Genomic DNA, 25,403 nt, shown 5'->3' with positions numbered 1-25,403 from the left:
ACTCTCATCTTCCCATGTCTCTCACCAATGCTACCCACATATCATCACTCTTTGACGGGCGAACTCCGCATCATCCGGGCCAAGGTGTGGGCGCCAATCCATGGCCTTGCTATACCCTCGGCTCAATGCTGAAGGTTGAAAGCCATCCAAGCGACCATATAACCGAGAATGTCTCCCCGGTATTTTGTCGCCTTTCTCCGCATCAAGGCCACTCCATGTTGCCAACTCACAGCTTCCCCAGAGTCACTATTTCCCGATGTCTACTGCAGCTGCATCCGATGGCTGGCCTGTCAAGAAGCGACGCGCTCCCATCGCGTGCACGGCGTGTCATGCCAGAAAAGTCCGCTGCAATGTGGTCCTCGTTGGCCAACCCTGTTCCAACTGCCAGCAAGACCAGACTCAGTGTGCACTGCACGTCTCAGCGAGAGGTAAACATAAACGGCGAAGGCTGAACAAGAATTCACACCTCCATACTGTCACGCCTCCTTCGTTGTCTTCGTCTGGACCAACTGCGGATGCTCAAACCCAACCCCCGGCCACCACTGATTTTGCAGACTCGAACCCCTCAGTCACTCCGCCATCACAGCCGCCATCGCGCGATGAGTATGAATCCCAGGCCAATGTGGAAGCGTATCGGAATATTGTCGATGCAGTCGAGACAAACGGAGCCAAGGTACCGCTGTATGTCGGTAGGTTTGCACAGTGGTATATTCCATGTGGGTGAAAGCAGCTAAGCAGAACGTGTCAGGCGAGCTTCAATCGCTTCGGTTTATATTCCATGTCGCCAGGGACAAGAGCATCGCCTCCAAAGCCCATTACCTAGTTCCCCAACCGAAGAGGCGTCAATTGTCGCCCGAAGAATACGCATGCCTACAGGCCAAGGGGGCTTTCTCAACAGAGTCGGATGATTTGAGAAACGAACTCCTTGGGCTGTTCTTTGATTATGTCTACCCAATTCTGCCGATCATCGACCCTTACGACTTTCGTCGTCGGTACGAGGCTGGCGGCATCCAGAGCATCAGTCCGCTCTTACTTCAGAGCATGTTCCTTGCTGCAAGCAACGTAAGCATTTAGCCCACCCAGTGCACATCCGCCTACAGGTCCTGATAGAAAGTCTTCTAGTTTATCTCGACAGATGGGCTAAAAAGGTCGGGCTGGCCATCGCTGATGCACATGAAAAGAAGATTCTACGAAAGAGCCAAGGTGACTTGACAATCAACTCGGACGCTGGAAAGCAATGGAGCTGATCTCCTTTCCCCAGGCACTCTACGACTTCGACTACGAAACAGACAAGATATGTCTGATCCAGTCGGTCCTGTTGCTTGGCTATTGGTTGGGGCAAGCCCACGACCGCACCGATAGCTGGCACTGGGTGGGAGTCGCAATCAGTCTGAGCCAGAGCGTCGGTCTCCACCGTGACCCAGGCTTCTCAGATGTGCCCCCGTCTCAGCGCAGCCTGTGGCGAAGAATCTGGTGGTGTTGCTTCTATCGGGACAGATGCATTGCGCTAGGCATGGGACGGGCGTTCCGCATCAACGCCGAGGACTGCGACGTGAAGGAGCTTACACTCGAAGACTTGGTGCACACCGCGAAGGACTCGTCGACGTCGTCATCCAGCGCCAACTTGAACCTGAACGAGGAAAGCGCCGCCATCGTGGTCAAATGCAACAACTACGCGCCCATATTTCTGGAGATTGTTAAATTGAGCCAGATCTTGGGCGAGGTGCTTGCGTCCGTCTACAGGCCACGGAAAGAGCCGATGTCTTGGAGCGTGATCGAGTATCTTGAGGACAAACTCGCTCGTTGGCAAGCAGCCCTTGATCCAAGGTGTCGAGTTGACATGCCGCTTACCAGTATGAACGAACCCATCGCCATGACGTTGCATAAATACTACATTCAGATCCTCCATCAGTGAGTTTGTGTCTCCGCTCTTTCTTTTCCTTGGAGGTTTTCCTTCGTCTTTGATCTGGCATCACGGAACGCTTATTGATTTTTTCCGTTCTTACCGTATTTAGCGTCACGGTGGTCACCATGTACAAGCCCTTCGTCTTTCAAGATGATTTACTCCCGACCCGGCCTGGAAGCGACATTTGCGCACGCATCGCGTGGGAAGGGTGTCAGTTGTCGGCGTTTGCGGCAACAGACGGCTTCCGAAAACTCAGCGAGCTGGAGCTCGTCCGGTTTTTACCACCTGAAAGGTAGGCCACACCACGCACTTCCCCTCCACACGTTAGTCGATCTGATTGTCAGTCGGTTGACGAGGTTGACTGTCTCATATTATGTTTGGTCTCCGGGGAGCAAGGAACCAGAGCTGACTTTGCCGCCACTCTCACAGTGTGACAATGCTCATCTCCATTATTGCGATTCTCTTCGTGGCGAAATGCCTATCGACGGGTATGAAATGGCACCTAGCGAGCCAGAACCTGGACCTCGCTATGCTGGTGGTCCAGCAGTTACAGGAAAAGTATTTGGCCGCCAGATTCATCTTTGCATACTACACGGCGGCATTTGAAAAGGTGGCACCCTCCCAGAGACCACTGTTGGATTCGGCGTCGGCATCGACCACGGCATCGTCTACTCTACCAGCAGGATCCTACTCGAATGCTTTTCCGAACTTGGCCGTTGCTAGTGCTACCACCACTGCCGATATTGAAAATGTTCCAAGGATATACGATGCAGGCATTGATGGTCGCGGTGGCCCTGGCACTACCAGCCCGTTTGACGCCGTTGAATCCTTCTCCTCGGGACAGGAAGACCATCTGAGCACCTGGGCCGAATGTTTCCCGGCTAGCATGGCCGCTGATTTTGACATTTTGTTCGGCGCGGAGGGGATCATGAGAGGGTTCGAAGAACTTGTTTGAGAGAACAAACAAGCGACGGAGAAAGTAGAAGAGAGAGAATAAGTAATGTTGTGTTCTTGATGGCCAGTGGCCTTGTGCTGGCCTAGTACGTGGCTCTGTTGGTCTCGACAGGACGATACCATTTATGCAAAACACACATACACACACAACTTGTCTATTTCCCACTCTAAGCGCGATGCTGATTGCGATCAGTGATGCATGACGACAGCGGCCCCAATATCGGAAGACACGGCACGCGAGACTCGCACTTTTATGACGGTCGCTTATGTAGATCGCTTATATACACCGAGCATATCGCGCGTATGATGTTTCGACCGACGCAACCGCGACGACTGTACCGAGTACAAACACGTAGTACACATACAGAAGGGTATCCTAGGTATCTGTCTCCCTAGGTAGGATCGTCATCTGGTCCATAAGCTCGGTCCATGCCAAACCCGGCTGAGGGCGTGCGAAAGCAGGGCAGGGCCGGGCTAATTTCCTGTCTGCGGGCGTGCGTGTGTGTGTGTCCCCTCGTTGTAACAGAGGTTTTTGAACATTTTCAGACATATCTCTCGTATCTCGTATCCTGTATCCTGTATCCTGTACCCTGAGATATAGACAGCCACATACAACCCCCTTCTTGTTCATCCCACCGCTGGGGCTTGCTGCATCCCTCCGTGCCAACATACATGTATAAAGTATGTATGTGTATTGTGTACCTCGTACATACCCGATAATCCACACGTCCGAAAATTTCAAGTCTGCGTAAGGCTACGAGGGTTATGGTAATAATCATCTACTGTACCTCGTACTACACCACACGCCACGCCACGCCATGCCACGTCTCTACTTGTAGACTCGAGAAGAAAAAAACTTCTCTCTCTTTTGAGTGTCCTTGGGCCTCGGGTACGCATGTACAAGTCCATAGGACTACAACAACAATAAGCAGCATAAGCCACTACACAACCTCAATCAGTCAATCAATCTCAATCGTGGCCCCGTCCGGGCCGTCCAATTGATGAGGCCGTGTATAAAATCCGAAAACCCCGGCCTCTTCCATCCCCCCCTCGGGGAGACCCTTTACCCCCAGTTGTTGCCCCTCAAACCCCCAGTAAGTTTTTTTTGAGCCGCGGTTATATGTAAGGGATAGCTAGTGGAATACTTGTCACCGCTGCTGACAACGACAAGATTTTCTGGGGGGGAGGGGGCAAAAGATGCCTGCCATAGGTGCTCGGTCGATCGGTCGGTCGGCCTGTCTGTCTCTGTGTCTGTAAACAAGATCCGTGAGCCGAGAAGCCTCGAATGACAATGGACATGTTATTTGTTCGTGGTTTGCTTGGGTGGTGCTTTGGTGTGTTCTCTCTCATGCCACCACGTTCACGCATCATCATAACCACCATAACCTCCACAACGTTGCAGCCGCGGCTTCGCAGTCAAGGAATCGCGTAGATATCTATATCTACACCTGCATCTACACGTCTATATAACAGCCGACTCTCGCTCCTGCGCAAGAGGTTTCCAAAAAGGCATTTTCTCATTTGTTCCGAGTACAATATAAAGAGCCTGGTGTGCCGTGCGCTGTTATACTCCGGCTACATACATCCATCAGGTCCACCTTGGCCTTGGGGTTAGGTCTCTACACACACAGAGAGACAAAGGATACTGGGTATAAAGGTGCCCCCGTTTTCGTGGCTGGTCGACATATTTGTCTTCTTTCACGGGTGCCAAAGCGAAGAAAGAATAGCAACTTCTTTGCGGGCATATTCATATTCTTAAGGTCTTTTCATTGTCTTTTGTTTTGGAAACCGTGCCGCACCACAAAAACCTCCCCTTGGCTGGCGGATACACAAGATGGCACCAACAAAACTACGCATCGGGGTCTGTGGAGGCGGTATGGGAGGACTGACCGCAGCCATCGCGTGTGCCCGAGCAGGAGCAAAGGTCACACTCCTCGAGGCGGCCAAGGAGTTGGGTGAAATCGGAGCCGGCATCCAGATGTTCTCCAATGTGTCCCGGATCCTGATCCGGTGGGACGTGGACAAGATCATTGGCGACGACCTGGTCGCCGTGGATGAGATCAATACTTGGGGTTTGGACGACGAGCTGCTGGGTCGCTTCGATCCGAAAGAAGGACGCAAGCTCACCGGCTTTCCGCATTGGTCCGTGTGTCCCAACCCCTGCTCTTAACCGTGCTGCAGATGGCCGTCTCTATCGTGGGTGCCATGTACTGACAGTCTCAAATGTAGGGTGGTGCGTAGAGATCACCTTCACGCAGGACTTACCGAGTGTGCTCGACGCAACGGGGTCGATCTGATCGTCGGCTCCCGCGTCCAATCCCTCCAACACTCCAAGGAGGGCGTCAAAGTCACGACAGTTCACGGGGTTGAGCATACCTTTGATCTGCTCGTCGGATCCGATGGCCTCAGATCGACCATACGTCAATCCTTGTTTCCAGAAACTGTGCCAAAAGCTGCCTCGACCGTTGCGGCATTCCGTGGCGTGCTCTCTTATGAGGAAGTGTTCGCCCAGGTGCCCGAAGCGAGAATGTGGCTGAGGAACACGGCTGATGCCTGGATCGGGCCTCAGGGTTATATCCTCCTATATCCCCTTTCGGCGGGCCGGGAACTGAACGTGGTGGCCATGTTTCAGATGGACCGCGTCGTCACCAAGGCCGAGGAGATGGATATTCAGGAATTCCGCAACCTGTACAAGGACTGGAGTCCGTTTGCACGCAAGATTCTCGGGCTCCTCAAGAGCACTCAGATCTGGCCTTTGTTGGTGCTGCCCCCGATGAAGTCGTGGTCCAACGAGCACAAGAACGTGGTCCTCCTCGGTGATGCGGCTCACGGGATGCAGAATCACATGGTAGGTGCTCGCCCATCGATTGTCTCTAGAGATGCTAATCGAGTATTTCTAGGCTCAGGGAGCGGCTACCGCCATGGAAGACGGGGTGTTTCTGGGCACAGTCGTCTCGGAAGTGATTCGCGGCAACATTGACCTTCCCACGGCCATCGAGCTATATGAGAAAAAGCGCATGCCACGAGTCTGGACCAAGCAGCAGGTTTCTTTTGTAAACGGTACCTTCAACATGGCCGCAGGAGAAGACGCGAGGAAACGGAACAAGGCGTCTCGACCGGAAGTTGTATGTTCGGACAAAAACATCATTCAGCCCAACAAACTGCTGCCACCGACATATCGAACCTGGCAACTGGCATTCAGTCCGGTGAGTGTCCCTGGTATCATGTATTTCGACGCGGAAGGGGATGCAGAGAACGCGGTCTGCGAATATCTGCAGGAGACAACGACGATGGACGAGCAGACACTGGTGACCAAGGGCCTCTGGGACAAATGGTGGGGACTAGTGGATAACAACGGGCTCGAGGATGATGCTGGGAAGGTCTAGGGCTTCCGTCTTGATGAGCTGTGTAGGTGTTCCGTATGTAGGAGGCACCGAGTCCACATGAGGATTCAAATGAAAAGTACAAGTAGGTACAGGAAGGCTACGACTCGACAGGGGGGAGAGGTTTTGTTCTTGGCCCGGGGAAGCCCGTGGTGGTTATCGTGGCCCGCACCCATGCGGATTGCCCAGCCAGTAGTTTGGTTATAGTTAAGCCCCCAGTGGCCCCCCCCCTTGGTCCCCATCCAACTTAGAGCCCGTTGTTAGGCAGCTCAACAAGTTCAACAACCCCCGACGTCCGTCCATTTGTGGCCTGCATCAGCGTAGGCCCCCCAATCAATTTTCCCCGTTTACCCCTAAGTACAAGATGGCACTATGACTTAGGCAGCCACGGACCTCATTCCGGGCTCCCCACGCCAACAAGGCACTGGCTTGACTGGCTCAAAATCTCGTCACCGTCATAAATCTCATCTATCTTTGCTATCAGCCACCAATCAATCTCCGTTTCCTCAACTCGTTATCCACCACAATGGAAACCGAAGATCTCAGGGAGAAAATTCCCCCATCTTCTCTGGAAAAATTCCCATGGTTACTCAGTCCTTGGTTTCTTGACCTGGCCACCCTGCTCCCCAATCTTCCCTCCTCGCCATGGTGATAGAATGCCGGCCTGCATCGTCTCTGCTGCGACGTCTCACCATCTCTTCAAATCTCGTTTCCAATCAGCAGCCGCGACTCCTTCAGGCGCGGAGCCAGCTCCAGCCACGAACACGACCAAGACCAAAAAAGAACTTCCGAGATTTCCACCTGCAGCGTAGATCCGTCACCGGTTTCTCGTCTACTACTGCGTTCCCACCATCTCCGGCCCCGTCCTCTTCACAACTGCCAACACCACCACCTACACCGTCTTCATTTTTAATCCCCCTTCTACCCTCCGTATCTTGCCGGCCACCTTCTTCTTCTACTTCTGTCCGATCCTACTGTTCTCACCACTTCCACAGACACCCAGCCGACCTGAAAGAAGACGAAGAAGACGAGGACAGGGAAGATCCAAGCACAATGCCTCTAGGTGGGTAACCTTCAGCTTTTGGTTCCACTCGGTCCATGGTGATGAGCATACCAACGGTTTTTCCCCCCAAAAAAGACATGACTGTGCAGTTTGAACCCGCGATACACTCGTAACACCAGCTCATCATCTGCGTGTTTCTGAGAAGGAGCTGCAACTTGCAGTGTGGATGGCACTGCATTCAATCGGCTCCCGTCCCTCAACACTTTTTCCTCCTTGGAATCCCGACGTCACGTGTCCTGTGCTGTCCATACGTCACCCCTGTTCACATTTTGAACGCCGAGGAACCGTTACTGACGACAATGCGCCGCAACAGCAGACACCAATAGTGATGCCTACACCAAGGCCTTCAACAACAACAGCTTATGGCGCCGCTCTCTGGCCGAAACCGATCCTGAGCTTTTCGAGTCCATGGCCAAGGGCCAATCACCTCAGATTCTCTGGATCGGATGTGCCGACTCGCGCTGCCCAGAGACCACCATCCTGGGCCTGAAGCCCGGGGAAATATTTTGCCACCGCAATATCGCCAACATCCTGGTCAACACAGACATCAACTCCCTCTCGGTCATTCAATATGCCGTCCAATACCTGAAGGTTAAGCACATCATCATCTGCGGCCACACCTCTTGTGGAGGTATCGCGGCGGCCCTAGGCAACAAGAAACTTGGCCTGATTGACACCTGGCTGATGCCACTCCGAGCAATTCGCCAAGAGAACCTGTCTCTCTTGAACAGCTTGGACGAAACACAGCGGGGCTTGAAGATGGTCGAGTTGAACGTTCGGGCCGGGGTCAAAGTGCTCCTGGCGAACCCGATCGTCCTGGACGCGATGGATGAACGTGGCCTCCAAGTCCATGCTCTAATCTATAATGTCGGAACCGGCGAGTTGCGGGAGCTGGACATCGAGGAGGACGAGGAAGTCATCAAGAGCCGGGTCACCGCCTTCAAGACCGAGGACTAAAGAAGGGGTGAATCCCTTGACCAGTGGGGATTTTAGAGGATTGGGAACGGACTTTTTCATGGAACTGTATTTTCGGCCAAATATGTTGTAGCCAACAGCACAAGGCTGCTTTGGGACATTGCCTCCAGCGAAATGGCGATGTGTAGAGGTGCATACACCTGGGAACTTAATCTTCATCACTGACCGGCATCTGGCGTCTGCCCAGGCCACATGGTCTAGAGCTTGCTGCTTCTGTCGATGGTCTATCTGTCTTACTCATGCGTGATGATTGCTTGTGTGAACTCCCCGAGATCCTTTCCCAGCTATCGGAAGGGGATCTATGCACGACAGCTGCATAATGCGCGTAACCGATGCTTGTTGTGCACGTTTCCTCCTCGTTTGTGCAGAAAATCCTGCTTTATCCTCTCTCCGGGCAGATATCCAAGTCTGAGCCTGCATTACATGAACAACCTCTCCGTCCTGAGCTGAGGTTTTAATGCTGATTTCCACCTTGCTCTGAGGCTGGGCACCCCTGATCCAAGACAGAGGCGTTCGCGCTCGCCAGCCTCCAAAATACCGACCGATATCTAGCTATACATTCCGAACCTTTTCCTGGAGAGAACTAGACCTACTATTTGCCGTGGCCTCGTCGTTAGCTGCTGTACTCGTCGGCCTGGCTCTGCCTCAGGAACCTCTTCTGCTGCTTCTTTTCTTTTCGTTTTTGCTTCTGTTCGCGCCGGTCCAGCCGTTCGCGGTACTCTTGCTGTCTCCTCATCTCCCGGAGACGCTTCAGAATCTGTCCGAGTGGCATGGACGGTGTGTCGACCGGGGGAGGAGGTGGTGGTGGTTCGCGGGCCTCTGTCATCGTCGCGCACCACTCGTCCTTGTCTGCGGCGGGGATGGCGACTTCATAGCGGTCGACGATCTTGACGACCGTGAAACCACGGAGTTCGGACAGCGTGGCGAGCAACGAGTCTCGCCACTCGGTGACCTCTGCTCTCCGCTCGTCGCTCAATTCTCTGTACGTCGGGACGGGTCTCCACGGCGAAAAGTCGAGGACCAGCGCGTCCATCCGGTGGCGATACCTCATCCACGTGAAGAAGCGTTGCCACTGTTCTTCGAAGCAAAGGTCCACGCTGCAGATGTCGTCGCAGGGCACGGTCCACCCTGATTCAACGCGGACACTGACCGCGCGCAGGTTGGCAAAGTTTTGGCGGCCGATGTGCTTGGTCCACCACCGGCAGTTTTGGGCGTCGTCGAAGCAGAACGTGTATCGCCCGTAGACCAGGCGGCTGCCGACGTCGCGGAATTCCCTGCTGACCCGCATGGCGCGCAGGTCGACGTTGTCCTGCTCGACCATGTCCGCGGACCCCGTCCTGATGTACCCGGCCAATTTCCCTTGCCGGTAGAAAGGCCGGACGACATCGCCGGGCGTCGGTTTCAGCGCGAATACGTGTCCCAAGAAGAGTTCTAGTGTCTCTGGCCTCGCTCGGATCTCTCTCCAGAACCGAAAGGCGGCAGGTTCGGGTGAGGAGTCGGTAGGGTGGTGTGCGCCAGCTGTGGGTTGCCACACCCCCGCGGTCAAATCGACCTCGGCCATGGAAGTCGAACGTGTAGGACTCGGAAGAGCCTCCGCCTCTAGTCCAGGTATTAGAGAGAGATGGTCTTGTTTGACTTCGTGGTGATATGGCTCCCTCGTGAGAGAGAGAGAGGAAAATGTGAAAGCACTTACCAAGCGCCACCAGCATCGACATCCGCATTGCTTGCACACGGGCTTGATTGCTTTGTTTGGGACCATGGCCAACTTCTCCAGTCGATGCAGGGACACAGGTAGACCTGTTTTGAGGGGCAGAACCGTTCAAGCGGTACATTTTGGGGGCGTCTTCGAGTGCGGTGGTGATCCGTGTGCTCTCCAGACAGACAAAAGGTATACTACTGGGATCGTGAGCAGCGTTATGCTGTCTTTGTCGTGCCATGTAGTGTTGTCAGCGATAGCTCAGCTAGCTCCGTAACCCGAAGCAGAAATGATCTTGGGTAGTGAATGCGCTGGAGGGGAAAGAGAAGAGCGCAGCGGAGCGTGGCGCCTTGCCAAGAACGAAATAAATAAATATATATATGTAATGTAAATAAATATCTATTGTCGCGGTGAATAAACTTGCCTTGGGGCGCGGTAGCAAAGGAATTGTGTGAATGCGAGTGACTTTGTCATTCCATTGTTCTCTGTCACGGGCGACGGCAGCGGTGAACAGCTAGCTAGCCCCCCTGTCTGATGTTTGCTCTCAGACTCTGAAAGTCCTGAACGCTTCTGCCACGGTCATGCCCCCCTGTACGGCGTCTTTGACCTTGTCGTCCGCGGCGACGAGCTTGGGCATCAGTGACAGGGTATCATCGAGCAGGTCCCGAGGGATGACCACCGCCCCTTCCAGTGGATCGCAGAAGATGATGTCGCCCTAGAACCAGAGAGGTCAGGAGACATATCGAGGGACCATAGTGGGCAATCGAGGGAGCGGTGTCCCGTTCAATTTACTTACCGGGCAGACATCGACGCCGGCTATCGACACTCGGACGTTGCGAGCGTATGCTGTTGCCTCGGCGTTCGTTCCGACCGTGGACTTGCCCAGGGCGAATATCTATTTGGTCAGTTTGGGAAGGGATCAGGGGACAGAAAAGAACTTGTCAGACACCGGGCAGAGAGCAAGGGCCGTTTGTTCGTTCGTTCGTCAAACATAATTGATGTTGTTGGTTTTTAACCCACCGGCAATTGAGACTCTCTCAGCTCTGCCAAATCTCTGACGCGCCCACCAACGACACACCCGGCAACGCCTCTGATTTTCATTCTCTGTGCCATGATGCCCCCCACGGCGGCACACTTCTGGTCCGGCGGCTGATCAATAACGACGACGGTCCCAGGTTCCGTCAGGTCGACCCAGTGACTCCCCTTGGGGATGGAGTTTTCCACTGGCGGCGCCGACTCTGGTGTCGAGTTCTTCGGCACCAGCTTCAAGGTACATGCCGGCCCAATCACCTTTGACGGGGGAGGATCCGTGGCATCTCTGCTCGACTGCGGTAGGGCAAAAGGCACTGCGTGTTCTCGTCAACTATGGAGGTTCGCCTGGGACCCTGGTCGAGGTTGAGAAAAAAGTAGTAGCACACCAATGTCGGCGAGATAGCCTGCCCTCGCGACCTCTCCTGGCTTGACCTTCTGCAGCTTTAGAAGCGCATCTGATACCTTGTCTCCTGTCAGGCTGACCGTACAAGGGTCATGGACTACACAAATGTACTTACATCGCAGGGCGAGTATTCGCCGAGCTGGCGAAGCTTTTCTTGGAGATCGGGCTTTTCGGTGGTCATGATATCGGGTTCGATAAGGACTACCTTTGGTGGGGGAAGAGAGTAACTGTGATTCTCGATATGAATCGTCGAGTACGCTCCAGCACTATCAATACATTGAGAGGGGGAGAGTTGGAGGGAGGGCTGTAGTGTTTTATTTGACGGAATGGCACATGTCGGTGTCTGCCCGCTCCGAATTCGGAGTTCAGGATATCTACTTCTTTCTGCTCTCGGGCTACATTCAGCCAGATATTCTGCAATCAGTCCAAATGGCTCTGGGATTTCAGCACTGTCGACTCATAGCCCGGGCTCATATATGACCCGGAGCTGCAGAAATACATCTTAGGACTGGACAACACGCAAAGACATCTAAAAGACGGGTGTTTCTACGCATTGCTCCAGTGAGCATCTTTGTGGTCCAGAACTGGGGAAAGCAGGAGGTGCAGGCTTCATCATGCCCGAGATCTGCCAATGCCATACAGGAAATCAGCGGACGAGGTACAAAAAGGTCAATAGCTTGCCACGGCGAAAAAGGATTGTGAGAGCAATGAGGGCCTTGTGCAAGATGGTCATTTTTTGTGCATTTGTCGCTGTCTGATTTGCTTCACATTCTTGAAATATGGCGCTGGAAGCAAGCAGCTACTTGCAAACACCTTGACTTTCGTCATGCATATCCGAATTGATCGGTGAGCGTAATATGTACAATGCCTGTGTCTAGGGGAACCCAATATGAACGATGGTCTCGGAGACCTAAGTAATGCGAGGCTCGGCCTAGAGCAGAAGTCAGTGATATCGTGCCATCTCCCAACCATTGCTCGACGAACCTTCCATCTGCTGTTTACTGCACATAGTCGTTAGCATTCACGCAGTGTGACCGGAGCGGAAAGATGGCGAACCTTCAAAGCCGGCTGGGGCCACCACAGCATCTGATTGTCCTCTTATTTTCCCGGTCAACCGGTGGTCTCTTTCCATCACTGTGATAGTGAGCGATATGCATGCTGAGCTTTGTATTCTTCTTTGCACCCACTTTGCCTGTCCCACACATCTAATTGTCTCCTCGGCTGCTTAAAGTCGTTTGCATAGTACCGAATTGAGGCGAGACCAGCACCCTAATGAGGCGGTCAGCTCGAAGAATCCTCTGTTCACGGGTGGAATGGCATTACTGTAACCCCAAACATGCCGACCATGATGGCGTAGGGCAGAAGAGCTTCGAAAGGTACGCCCATGGCGAAGAGCTATCTCATTGACTGCGGGACGATAGAGGGACAGTCGCCAAGGGCGAGCAAAGTAGATGCAGGTATCGACGTCACAAGAGGTCGTATATGGAAGCTGTTCCAGATGCAAGCGACTTTGTATTTCTATTCTGGTGTAGTGACAATTGTTGCAGAAAGCTCATTCACGGCGCAGGTCGAGTCGGACGTTCAACTGCGCCTTACCTAAAGTGGACATGGTTCACGCTGCTTTAGAGTCGTTGTCGACGAGGATTGAATGTGGTCGGCCACCACAGCATAACTCTCCAGAGTCCAATACGAGCCTCAAGTTATGGTAACACTGTTGAAAGTGTCCATTTGACGTGTAACAGCTATCTTGAAACCCGATCAGGTTCCCTGTTTAAAGTCCTTTACGCTGTTGCGCCCATCCTCACGCGTCGAACAAAGATTGAGCGACCACCAGCCCCTCCATTCACAGAACAACTGCTTGCGCCCCAGTGTCGAGTCTGATCGGGACATCAAAAATGCTGCGTCGCATGACAGTTTCCGTTGCATGAACGAAGAAAGACCCGATAGCGACACCTGCGACAATAAAGGACAGCAATACCATTCTCGCGTGATGGTCATTGCCCTGTCGGGACCGACAAACGCAGGGACAGGGATACATCCTATAATTCTTGCCTGCTTCCATGCCGTCTCCAACCTCCGCTGAGCCGGACCAGCCGATCAGCGCCAACCAAAGGACGCTCGATGATGACCGGCCTGCGGCGCGGTATCCAACAGATGAGCGACGTGAGAATGCTGGTGCTGAGAATGACGAGGCTTCGGGGGGTGAGCAAAATGGTCCAAACGAGGACTCAACAAGGAAAGCGGTCATAGAACAAGTCAACTTACACATCCCTAATTCAGAGGACAGCGCTCTAGGTGAACAGCTACAAAGATCAGCAGAAGAGAGCCTGAGCGATAATGAAGCCAAGGTCGATACCGACGCTGCCTCCACCTCCGCGCCACAAACCGACCCAAAAGAAGATATCACCATGACTGATGCCGATGCAGAAGGCGAGCCGGACGAGGACGAGGATCAAGACACCGGAGCTGACGAGGCGGACGAACCAGATCAAGCCGCCGTAGCGAACGAGGAAAGCGACGAAGAGGAGGATGCCGACGAAGACAAAGAAGCTGACGACGAAGTTGGGCAAGAGCAAGACCAAGGAGATCTGAAGAGCGAAACCGCTGGAGCTGATAACGAAGAAAGCTCGGAAAGCAGCCAGGACGGAGATGAATCTTCAGCGTCGGCATCCGCATCGGGTTCCGCTTCTGGCTCTGAATCCAGCTCGGAGTCGGAATCCCAGTCAGGATCAGAATCCAGCGGAGAAGACAGCACGAGCGAGGCTGTCGACTCTAAACGGGACTGCGTGTTGTGTAATCAGTCTGTGGCTGTTGACGGTGGAGATGACGAGTCGCACTTAAGTTGCTCTGCCTGCGGCAATCACGCACATCGACAATGCGCTCAAGAACGCGGCTCGCTGCCTGGAGGCAAGCTATCTCAATGGCAATGTCCGCAGTGCACTGGCGAGAAACCCGCGCAATCAGAGTCACCAAAAGCTCGAAGCTCTCGATCCAAGAATTCAGCGCCTCGGCTTGTTAGAGACTTGTTACCTGTGACGCGAGGCTTGCAAAAGCCGTATTCACACTCGATCTTTGCCCAACCCGTGATCGGGGACGGTGACGATGGAGGACGGGCCCTGAGAAAGAGGAAGTCGCCAACTCAGGAACCCCCTCCCGTCGAAAAGAGACGACGAAAAGCAACAGATCGAGCATTAGCAGCGGCCGCGACAAGCAAAGAGCTGGCGGAGAAGAAAGCAGCCATTGCACATTCGACGAGAAGAACAAGTCAAATGAAAATCACTAAGCCTATCGCGCGAATATTGCAGCATAGACCGTTCAACAAGCCTCCGCCTCACAAGTTCATTCTGGCTTTTCGCTTAGAACAAGCGAAAATCGAAGCGATCTTGAGCAAACCTCCTCGTCCCGGCAGGAGAAGAGAGAGACGATCTCAGCCGAAAAAGCCTCCCAAAATACCGGCACCGCCAATCTACCAGCCTCCTGTCCCCAAGTTCCCTGCTCTGCCCACACAACACCTCATTTTCCCCTCTGCCTTTACCGATCGGGAGGCCGAGCTCAACGCCAAACCATACGGCGGCATCCTCTCCGAAGCAGATGCGGATACAAGCCGTTCACTGCCGCAACTCCGAGACCGCGAAATTTTCGAGATCGCGAGAAAAGAAGCGGAAGAAGAACGCCGTAGAGCATCTGCAGCGGCGGAGGCCGAGATAAATGGTGCGGCAGGGGATGCTGCAGCGGCGTCAGCCTCTACAACGAAGCCCAGCAGGTCCACAGTCTCTGGACCCCCGAGCAAGATCAAGTGCATCCAGTTTGGGAAACATGTTATTGACACCTTCTACGCTGCTCCCTACCCGGAAGAATATTCACACGAGACTCGATTGTTCATCTGTGAATTCTGCTTGAAATACCTACCCTCCGAGTTTGTAGCATACAGACACAAACTGAAATGTCCGGCAAAACACCCGCCTGGAGACGAGATATATCGCGATGGCACGGTGTCTGTCTGGGAGGTCGACGGGAGGAAAAAGACGGAATATTGCCAGTGCCTGTGCCTGATGGCGAAGATGTTTCTGGGATCAAAGACACTATACTATGACGTGGAGCCGTTTCTGTTCTACATCCTGACCGAGTACGATGAGTTGGGATATCATTTTGTGGGATACTTCAGCAAAGAGAAGAGACCTGCAAGCCAGAACAACGTCAGCTGCATCTTGGTGATGCCCATCCATCAACGCAAGGGTTATGCCACTTTCCTGATCGACTTTTCCTACCTGCTCACCAGAATCGAGGGCAAAGAGGGATCCCCGGAAAAGCCTCTCTCGGATATGGGCCTTACAGCCTACCGTTCGTACTGGGACCTCACCATCTCACGCCATCTACTTGACCTGGGCCTCAGACCTTTCTCCACAAAGACTCTAATGGCTCGAACAGGCATGACAGCCGACGATGTGATCCATTCCCTTGAACGTCTTTATGCATTCACCAAAGATCCTGTAACAAAAACCTACGCGGTAAGGTATGACAAGAAGTTGTACCAGAGGATCGTGGACGATTATGAGGCAAAGAAACATCGTAAGTTGAAACCGGACAGTTTGATGTGGACACCCTACATCATGGGGCGGAGCGACCAGGCCACGTTAGACGGGCAGCCTCTACAAGCGCTTGCACCTAGGGATGAAGGGGATGGAGACGAAGAAGATGAAGAAGTAAGCAGAGATGTGGACATGGACAGTGAGGTGGTGATGTCGAATGCCGGCAAGTCTGTTGCGGCGGGCGAACTGCTAGAGACAGACGCGGATATGGAACGACTTTCCCCACGGTCAAGATCAAAGTCTACAAGAGCAGTGTCGCGGCCAGAGTCGGTTGGATTGCAGGAAGAGGATCTGGAGATAAAGGACCCCTTGCTTGTTGATGCGCATGGTCACGTTGCGCCGGGGCCTCCTCCGACAGCGGCACTCAGCGGTGGTGGTGCGCTCTCACTGGCCACTGCTCGTCCTCAGATCAAGGTTAACGGACTTGTGAATGGTGATTCTCGGAAGGACGGTGAATCTCATCCTGAAGGCGAGGCTGGAGAAAAAGAGAGCGGTGGTGACGAAGACGGTCAAGCATCGGGAGGAAAAGAAGAGTCCAATGAGGTTAAGGAGGGAAAGGAACAAGAACCCGTCCTCACAGGGTATGCCTTGGCCTTCCGGCAGCATTCGATCCCGCCCACACGCTTCCAAATCGATCCACCAATCCCACCGTCGATGCTTCGACAAAGAAGCACGAAGAAGCGTAATGCAGCTGCCGCCTTTGGGTCTGCAGCTTCTCCACAGACCAAAGGCTTCGGCAACGGGGAATCCACTGTATTAAATGCTCAAGGTTCCTTAGTTGCGGTAAGGAGCTCACCGAGAAACACCAACAACAACAATAACGCCGGGTTGGGGTTGGCCGGGTCGACACCTTCTATCAATGGCAACAATGTTGCCAGAACCGGCAGCGTCTCTCCAAAGGGACCTGGGACACCTGTCCGGCGGAGTGGACGGAGGAGTGGACTATCCACCATGACTGTACCGGCGTCAGACGTGTCGGTCACAAATGACAACCAAGACGGTGCGGCTGCAGAAGAAGACGAGGATGCCGCACAAAGGGACAGTAAGGCAGAGGGGGAAGAAGAAGACGACGACGACGATGAAGATCGTGAGGGATCCTCTACATCAAGTGGCGATGAAGAGGAAGAGGAAGATGAGCAGGAAGCATCAATAGCAACAGACGAAGAGGAAAGCGAAGAAGAGGACGATGTTGAGGAAGATGTAGATGATCCCAACGATGAAGATGCGGTTCTCGACGACGAGGACGATTCCGAGGACGAAGATGAAGACGACGACGACGACGGAGACCCTGACGTTGAGGTAGATTCGGCCGACGATGATGAGGAGGATGACGATGAAGAGGAAGAGGAAGACGAGGATGCCGAAGCAGAGGATGACGAGTGAATGGGAGCCGGTTTATTCAGCCCTCCTCCCACGTTTCCCCCTTGGTCATTTATCCTACCGCATCTCTTGTCCACTGTACCGAGTACTTTTCAGAGTTCTTTTTTTATATCAGGAAACAAACAAACGAGATCAATCACGCCTGGGCTCGGCGGTTCGGCGGTTGGGCGGTTGAGGGCTCAGTGGCTGGGTGGCTGGGTGGCTACCTAGCTGGCATGCAGGTGACATGGCACAATGAATTACCGAGTACGGGATACATGTATACCTGGATATGGATACATGGATGGGATGGACGCTGTTCTGGTTTGCCGGATCCAAGGGTATCCTGAATCGTGTTGAAACGGCGAACTCTTTTGGGCCTTTTTGGGTAGAATGAATGAGTGGTTGGCTCGTACCGTACCGCGGGCGTACTGCACTGCACACTGCATTGACTTGCATTCCATTGATCGCATCGTATACCTAACCTACCTACCTACCGTGCTACCGTCCTTAACCTACCTATGTACCTATGGAAGGCAGATTACCTAGGCAGGTATCTATATCGTATCATATTTACATCGTACGACATTGTACTATACGCACTACATGTACAGTACTATATTGCACGGTACCTGGGTACCTACCTGGGTACCTAGGGGATGATGATGGTGGTGTTGATATCGATCGCATCATTCACGTCTCACTCGTCTTTACGTTCACCTTCACCCAACTTCACCCTCAGCCTCAGCCTCGTCTTCACTGACCAACCAACCAACCAACTAACCAACCAGACACATCCTATCTAGAACTAGGCGTGATAGATGAACAAAGAGAAACCCGACCAGAAAACTAGGAAAAAGGGTGTCAAAGAACAAGAGAGGTACAAACAGGTACAAAGAACGACAGGCAAAGGGACAAATTGTCTTGCTAGGTATTCGATACTCGTACGCCCCGTGCGCCTCGTACCCCGTCACCACCGTCTGTATCAAGCTTAGGTACATATCAATGCCATCTTACCCGTGATCCTGGAAAGAACAAGAAAAAACACCCCGTCCATCCATTGTTCTGAGCAGCAAAGCCAGCCAAGGGGAATACTACCAAGCTCCCCGCGTCGAGTCGTCGTTGGCTTGCATCACTCTGGCACTACTGCACTCCTTTTCACGACCTCCCACATGTCCCGTACGATGCATACCTCACTACGCATCATACTGATCCATTTCCGACTTTCCTTGCGGCGGAGATCTATCCTTCCAGATCTTCTACCTTGCTTGCCAAATATCACTCTCACACTTTGACGGAAGGGCCCTGACTAAGTCGCAACGATTTCGAGGTTGCCGACGTAGGAGCTCCATCTCTTCCACAGCTTCGATATCTGCAACGCGCGGGGCCGATGTAAAGCAAAGTTGGCTCTCCGCCACTTCCCCCCTCATCTATCGAAGTCGAGCGAAATTGACTTGGCGCATCACACATTCTGTCGTCAGCGCTATTGAGGCTTCTTTTGAGGTGTCTGCCCTCCCATGTATTTGCGCATATCGGTGGCATCGACCGTCTGACGCAGGAGTCCCTTCACAGTTTCCCAGGCTTGCCTGAGCGCAGGCGGGACATTGGGGTTTTGAACTTGCTGATCGATTCTGGCACCCATCTGAAGGAAAGCCCCCTGCACGAACTGGCTTTGAGAGTATCTTGCCCTCAAAAATACGGCGTAGATGCCCAGCAGGATCCAAGAGCCCTTGCTAAACGTCAAGGCAGAAAGGAACAGACGGAACCAGAGGAGAATCTCCAGCAATGCAACCAACATCATGGATCCGTCATAGTATTCTTTGACAAATCGGCCGATAGAGTTTGCGAGGGGAGACTGAGGAGCCTTGGATGCACCTGGTGATGTGGGTGTGCTCGATGGAGCGGCTTTGGGCGGCTGGAAGGTGGGAATAATAATGGTGCGAGTGTAAGTCGCGACGTGGAAGACCGAGTAGACTGTGAATGGGAGCAAGGCCAAAGGCACCTGTCTCGCGAACAACCAGACCAAGCTGATCACTGCGCATTTTACATTAGACTCTTGACTGACCGAATGTTCCTAGGCACCAGACTCACGCAGGTATTGCACATTCTCATCCGAGAGCAAGAGATAGACAGTCGACCCAATCTTGGCGCCGGGCTTCACGCGAGCACGATAAGCCTTGAAAACAACGATACCGTAGGTGGCTACGGCTGAGATGAAGGCCAGGCGGTACGTGAACTGAGCCCACCTGGAGTAGTAGTTGAACGTGAGGTACGAGAGGCCATATCGAAGGACCGACAGGAGGAGGGTAAAGTGGCCGCAAAACCAGGCACTGAAGAACAACTGTTAGCACGAGTCCTCTGCCTTATTTTCCACCCTCAGACACTCCAGCTCCAAATATACTCACAACTGCAGCGTGGTAGCGACCTTTGCCAGGCGCTCACCCAGGGGAGCATCAGCAGGAGGTGGGGGTGCCATATTGTTCAGTCTTGCAAACTCAAATCCCTGCAGATAGATGGGCGGTCAAGCTCTGGTGTCGCAGTGACGGTACGTGATCTCTGTCGCACAGAGGACCGAGGTGCAGGAAGAGTGAGGACGGGGAGGAGGAGCTGCAGAGTGAAAAAGGGAGAAGGCGAAAGAGCCGACACCGGTGGTATAAGGTGGCTGTGAGCTGCAGAAGGGGTCGATTGACTGAGCAGGAAGCTGGAGAGGATGTAGAACTTGATGTGAACCGAGTAGTAGTAGAGGTGGCTTTGGAGCCAACTGCCTGCCTGCCTTTGTGGGCGCTTTTTGGGTTTGTGGGTTGGTGGTGGACATGATGTCAATGCCGAACCCGCACAAGCTGCACAGGCGTCACAGGCTGCGCAGGTGGCAGGCTGCGAGCGCCACACACTCAACCACAGTTACACTGCGCCAGTCACTCTACATGGCCCACCACTGCTGATGCCACCAATACCATCGGCACTCCATCATCATGCCGACCCCTCCCTGCCAGCCTCCTTTACTATGAACCTAAATAACATTGTAGCTAGAGAGCGAGCCGAACTAAGAGGTATCGATACAGTGTGAGGGACACTCACTCAATGGCTGTTGGTCTATCGTCCAAAAGGTCATCATCCTCACCATCCACGGTGGCCTACATCAACCCCGTCGTGCTCCTCAAAGCAACGCTTTTTTTTTGTGAAAGCTAGTGACAAACTACAAAAATACAGAGGGAACTCGCCGTTTGGTGATTGGAAGGAATGAAATTGAAGAAAGTCGTCCCAGCTGGCGAAGAAAACCCCCGTGACCACCCCTCGCGCTCAACTCTCTCCCTTCCCACGAACAAGACACGAAGGTGCTAAGGAAATATACATGATTGTTAGGCAGGTCAAGGGCTCCTACTCCCCGTGCCAGCCCAACCAAATTTGAGACTCTCTGCTCATCTCGGGTCCTGGACGGTTGTGCTGAAAATTCGGATCCTTGTATTAGGCACAGTCCAGGATGTCATCTCTCTCCCCAATCTCGTCTCTCAGCCTCTTCTCCGCGGACACACCATGTCGGTGATGTTTTGATTAGAACGTTACAACAGCCCCAGTCTGTTGCTTGCTGGAGAACAATACCAAACAAGTCGTTCTCGAAAAAAAAAAGGTGGTTCGGAAGGAATAGAGGATATCGCCGTCATCGTTTTCGTCGCTGAGATGAACTGGAAACGCTAGGAAGGAAGCAGGAGCGGGATAAGATGGCCGAGACTTCGCTAGCGACGTCTATCGGAGCGAGAATCCCTTCCGCTTGCCTTCTTTCTCGATCGGTCGGCCTTGTTCAATCCGAGCCTTCTTCTCCTCTAGCTCTGCTCGCTGTCGCTCCAGTTGTTCTTTCATTTCTCGGTGCCGGGCGAATAATTCTTCCTCACTTTGCTGTAGTTTGCTCTCTTTCTCCTGCACCTTCTGCTGGAACACCATCTTCATCTCAGCTTCCATCTTGGCGAGCTTCTGCTCATGAAGCGTTCTCTCCTCTTCCTGTTTTACTGCAGGATTGACCTCTTTAAACACACTTGGATCTTGTGATACACCCATCTGGATCAGTTTGTCCGAGCGGTAGTTCTCGTAGAGTGCATTATTAGTGTGCTCTTTGAGTTCTTCCATATGTGTTCGGATGAGCATTTGTCGTAACTTGACAAAGTCACAGTGTTCCTCATTGTCCACCTCGATTATACCCCAAGGATAGCGTCGGCCACGCACTTTGCGGCCTTCGGGATTGGTAACCTCGTAGTTGGCACCGACCACGGCGAAAGGCACTTTCGACATGATCTCATTGTTCTCGGCAATAGTCTCTTCGTCATCCAGCTCGTAACGTGGGCCTTCGAAGATTTGGATCGAGTGATGCGCTATATCAGCAAGAATCTGCCTGGGTCAATGTGTGGACCTAATTTTTCAGAATATGCGCACTTACTCTTTGCTTGAACGCTGATACTTCCTCGTCTGTCAGTGTATCGGCCTTTGCGATAACCGGGATGAGGTTGACTTTGGTATGCAGGCGACGCATGACTTCGATGTCCAGAGGCTTCAAAGAGTGGCCGGTAGGTTGGATGAAGTAGACGCAGGCATGGACCCTGTTGTCCACAATGTTCATGCGATTAACCTTGTTCTCGGCCTCGAGATAGGCATCGAATCGCTGCTCAATATTCTCCACAATCGGTCTCCACGAATCATCGTTGTTGACGAAGTCTCCAAAGCCAGGAGTGTCAACCACGGTCAAACGCAGACGCACTCCGTTTTCCTCAATGTCGGCACTGATTGACTGGATAGAGACAGTCTTGGGGATGATGTCCAAGCTGGGACCTTTGCGTTCACGCGGAGGGTATAGAGAAGTATTGAACAGAGTGTTCACCAAGGTGGATTTACCCAATCCTGATTCACCTGCGAATTGTGAGCATATGAACTCGGATCGCGACATGTGCATTATACTTACCCACAACCATCACGTTGAAGTTAAAGCCTTTTCTGACGCTCTTACGGTGCCATTGATTGGGCAAGTTTGCAAATCCAACATAGCCTGTCAACTTTCTTCTAACCACGTTACGCATATCATTTGCTGCCGCGGCCGCTGCCTTTGGATCTTTGGAGCTGACGGTCTGGGCGGTGTTGGCCCCCATGGGATTGCTCTCCTTCACAAAAGGGGACGCAGGTTTGCCATTGGATATGTTGGGAGAGGGAGAAGATCGGACGCCATTCGCAACGGCAGCTGCATTTTCGCTCAAGTCAGTCATGTTGGTAGACCGTATGCTATCAGGTGTGTGTTGAGTATCAAGGGAAGTGTCATCTCCATCTCCTCGGGGTCCACGATAGGCAGGAATGTCTTGGGTCGGCCTTGGACCAAGACTGTTCTTGACATTCATATCGACCACACTTGTATCCCCTATCGTAGCAGAGGCACGATTGACAGAAGACGTGCTTTGGGGCAGCAGAAGGGAGATGTCGGCTGCAGGCGTGTATGTGAATATGAAGGAATTAGGACGGTGATGAATGCTCACCCATATTTGGTCAGACGACGTGGTTTGTGCGGGCGACACAGGGCACAACTGAACAAAGAGAACTGCAAGAGGAATACCGTCAGCACGCGCCCAGGATATAAAAAAGTCTCAACGATCGCGATTGTTGGGGGGGACTTTCGATGGAGCTGGTCACGGTGGATTGCCTGCGCCCAGGGGAATTTGAGGGCCGTGAAGAACTCCCCGTGGTATAAAAAAAGATGCTGCGAAACTCACCTGGTCAATTGCAAGGGTCTGCTGAAATGTCCACAGAGGTTTCCAAGCGAGCGTAAGAAAGTTGAATCTGATGCGCAAGAATAAGAAGAAAAAAGAAGCCAAATGGATGGGTGCACGAAAAGGAAGAGGTAGAAACGTCGTGTGAAGTTGGACTGCAGCGAGTGTGGCCTCTCAATCAATTCCTGGTGGAAACCGTGAACCAGGGGACCAGGACAAGTGGGAAAAAAGGAGACACGACTGCCATGGCCGCTCGTTGCTGTTCGAGGCTTGAGAAACGGGGCACCAGTGGCTGCAGTGGCCGCAGTGGAGAAGCATGCCAAGCTCCGTCTTGGGGCGGCCACGGAAGGAGCCTGGCGCCGGTTTGATTGGAGATCAACAAGAACGCGGAACATTTAGTAACCACTGGCAGCCCAGCAAGCCCAGTGCCCTACGCTGGGGAGCCCCCATTGGTGGCTAGTCGTTGCTGATTGTCCCTACCCCTGGATCTTCCCCAGCTTGGGTCTGGTGTCACCATACAAGTACAAGTACTTACCAAGTACTTGCATGTACTCCGTAAACTCGTATTGGGCCTCGCGCAGCACCAGAGTTGAAAATGTGACTTTCGGTAGTGTACAGTCTATCTTCCGTCCTCTTCTCTAAAATACTTAAGGGGGGTATTCCCGGCCATCCGAGCCTGGTATAGTGGCTGTGGCACGTTATATCTCAACGCCTGCAAATGCCAGGTATGTAATCCATCCACCAATCCATCTTCAAAGGGTCATGGCCCTGCCGAACCATACCCAGCCTATATAGAGATCTCTTCACATCACTCCCGTCCCTTCCTGAGATCGAAACTGCTCCATTTGTTTCAACAAATATTGGTACAGGACAAGCATAGTTCCACTCTGGACACTCGTCCAAACAAACCTGGGTCCAACTCCACGGAACAGGCCGGCAACACCCTCAGTTTTGTATATCAAGCGTAGCCCTTCCATGACAGAAGAGGTGTCGAGTGTAGGAGTGGTATGCGGCACTGTTCGAGGCCCCGAATGGATCAGTCTTGTCTGCGTCGGATTTTTGGCGCCCGCTTTCTGGCTGCTTGTGGTTGGGGTTTCTCGATGTGAAGTCTGGCTGTTTTTCGCACGATTTGGGCTGATCTGGGTCTGTGTCCTGGTCTTTACGACATCAAGTGGGCAGGTTATAACACCCGCCGCACCACCCGCCGAAGCAGCAGTGAAGATTTCCAGCCCCAGTCCAATATCTTGAGTTTCCATACAGCTCTGAGCAAATCTGCGCTCCTGTTCGTAAAATGCAAACTGTAGTGCCGAGAACGGTAGGTCACGGACAATGGTGGCTTTGTATCCGGAGTATAATGCTCCAAATCCTTCTGTCCTAGCTATTGTCCGCGCTGCATCCCACGTTGACTTGTAGTTGTATCCGGAATTAAAAAAAGGGTTGTTATATCGACCTTGCAGTTGCAATCGGGTCTTTAGCACTTCGGACGGAACGTACACGATGGACGCCGCAAGGTCGGCAAGAAAACCTAGAATCACACATGAGCACGTGCGCAGCAATACCGCGGACTGGGGGGTGGGAGCGCACCACTGGCGAGATATGATATAGACGGGTTGATACCACGATCCAGCATATGTCGCTTGCAATATTCATATGACCCAAAAAAGATAACTGTGCCTGGGAAGGAGCCCAACATAGCCGCAGTAAAGCCTCCGTAAAGACCTCTTCTCACACCCTCTTGCCGGAAGATCTTGATGTAGGAGTCGGACAATGAGGCATATTTTGGGGGGAAGTGAGGGTCTCCCTGCTGTCTCGTCTTTACAGTATCTAGAGAATGCATGAGAATATCGCCTGTCGTGCCGCCTATGCCTCCGGCAAGCATCGACTGTCAATCTGCATTAGCAAAGGCGGCCCGGCTTCAAGGGCTGGCATTGAGTGCTTGTAACATACATGGAGGTATGGGGGTCTTTTCAGTTCCAAGTCGGTCTCCTCCTCTTCCAGTCTCTCCATTGTCCGCGGCCGTTTATTCTGTCGTGCGCCGTCGAGATCAAAGTCTGGTTCCGCATAGCCATTGTGCTGGACTCCGATCGCAGGATTTCCGACGGAGCTGTCTGAGGAGAACCAATTCGAAAGGCGTGAAGTTAGGCTCATGGAGGGCTCTGGAGCCCTTTTATTACACACAGTCGCAGGTGAAAAGAACGATCGGTAGCAAGCAAGTTGAGGGATCACGATGAGGAAGTGAGTTCTTCGCCGCAACCAGATCAGCGCAAGGCCCTCATCTCTCACCAAAAACTTTAGCCCTCAC

The 25,403-nt window shown here is 52.9% G+C and overlaps 9 protein-coding genes across 9 annotated transcripts; 4 read left to right on the top strand and 5 right to left on the bottom strand.

Annotated features, from left to right (window-relative positions):
• Window positions 1–256: 256 nt before the first annotated feature.
• Window positions 257–2,861, top strand: AYO21_00104 (hypothetical protein; the record flags this gene model as incomplete). The annotated part of the gene is made up of 6 exons (XM_022650096.1): window positions 257–689; window positions 749–1,062; window positions 1,123–1,203; window positions 1,262–1,911; window positions 2,016–2,198; window positions 2,336–2,861. 6 exons carry the CDS (start codon window positions 257–259, stop codon window positions 2,859–2,861), a joined length of 2,187 nt encoding a protein of 728 aa, XP_022517422.1.
• Window positions 2,862–4,694: 1,833 nt separating this feature from the next.
• On the top strand, window positions 4,695–6,246 carry AYO21_00103 (hypothetical protein; the record flags this gene model as incomplete). The annotated part of the gene is made up of 3 exons (XM_022650095.1): window positions 4,695–5,002; window positions 5,090–5,708; window positions 5,761–6,246. 3 exons carry the CDS (start codon window positions 4,695–4,697, stop codon window positions 6,244–6,246), a joined length of 1,413 nt encoding a protein of 470 aa, XP_022517421.1.
• Window positions 6,247–7,296: 1,050 nt separating this feature from the next.
• Window positions 7,297–8,263, top strand: AYO21_00102 (hypothetical protein; the record flags this gene model as incomplete). Its single annotated transcript, XM_022650094.1, has 2 exons — window positions 7,297–7,306; window positions 7,620–8,263. The coding sequence occupies 2 exons, from the start codon at window positions 7,297–7,299 to the stop codon at window positions 8,261–8,263; spliced, it is 654 nt and encodes a 217-aa protein (XP_022517420.1).
• A 631-nt stretch (window positions 8,264–8,894) lies between these two features.
• On the bottom strand, window positions 8,895–10,218 carry AYO21_00101 (hypothetical protein; the record flags this gene model as incomplete). The annotated part of the gene is made up of 2 exons (XM_022650093.1): window positions 8,895–9,880; window positions 9,975–10,218. 2 exons carry the CDS (start codon window positions 10,216–10,218, stop codon window positions 8,895–8,897), a joined length of 1,230 nt encoding a protein of 409 aa, XP_022517419.1.
• Window positions 10,219–10,521: 303 nt separating this feature from the next.
• Window positions 10,522–11,593, bottom strand: AYO21_00100 (hypothetical protein; the record flags this gene model as incomplete). The annotated part of the gene is made up of 5 exons (XM_022650092.1): window positions 10,522–10,692; window positions 10,774–10,872; window positions 10,998–11,323; window positions 11,396–11,471; window positions 11,528–11,593. The coding sequence occupies 5 exons, from the start codon at window positions 11,591–11,593 to the stop codon at window positions 10,522–10,524; spliced, it is 738 nt and encodes a 245-aa protein (XP_022517418.1).
• Window positions 11,594–13,472: 1,879 nt separating this feature from the next.
• On the top strand, window positions 13,473–17,384 carry AYO21_00099 (hypothetical protein; the record flags this gene model as incomplete). The annotated part of the gene is made up of 1 exon (XM_022650091.1): window positions 13,473–17,384. The coding sequence occupies one exon, from the start codon at window positions 13,473–13,475 to the stop codon at window positions 17,382–17,384; it is 3,912 nt and encodes a 1,303-aa protein (XP_022517417.1).
• A 1,459-nt stretch (window positions 17,385–18,843) lies between these two features.
• AYO21_00098 (hypothetical protein) lies at window positions 18,844–19,836 on the bottom strand (the record flags this gene model as incomplete). Its single annotated transcript, XM_022650090.1, has 3 exons — window positions 18,844–19,394; window positions 19,452–19,690; window positions 19,766–19,836. 3 exons carry the CDS (start codon window positions 19,834–19,836, stop codon window positions 18,844–18,846), a joined length of 861 nt encoding a protein of 286 aa, XP_022517416.1.
• A 1,268-nt stretch (window positions 19,837–21,104) lies between these two features.
• AYO21_00097 (hypothetical protein) lies at window positions 21,105–22,606 on the bottom strand (the record flags this gene model as incomplete). The annotated part of the gene is made up of 3 exons (XM_022650089.1): window positions 21,105–21,740; window positions 21,790–22,256; window positions 22,309–22,606. The coding sequence occupies 3 exons, from the start codon at window positions 22,604–22,606 to the stop codon at window positions 21,105–21,107; spliced, it is 1,401 nt and encodes a 466-aa protein (XP_022517415.1).
• Window positions 22,607–23,904: 1,298 nt separating this feature from the next.
• Window positions 23,905–25,249, bottom strand: AYO21_00096 (hypothetical protein; the record flags this gene model as incomplete). The annotated part of the gene is made up of 3 exons (XM_022650088.1): window positions 23,905–24,626; window positions 24,686–24,983; window positions 25,049–25,249. 3 exons carry the CDS (start codon window positions 25,247–25,249, stop codon window positions 23,905–23,907), a joined length of 1,221 nt encoding a protein of 406 aa, XP_022517414.1.
• Between the last annotated feature and the right edge of the window lie 154 nt (window positions 25,250–25,403).

Source organism: Fonsecaea monophora (assembly GCF_001642475.1).
Source record: "Fonsecaea monophora strain CBS 269.37 chromosome Unknown Scaff1, whole genome shotgun sequence".
In the NCBI taxonomy this organism is placed as follows: Eukaryota; Fungi; Ascomycota; class Eurotiomycetes; order Chaetothyriales; family Herpotrichiellaceae; genus Fonsecaea; species Fonsecaea monophora.
This window is presented reverse-complemented; position numbering and strand designations above follow the sequence as displayed.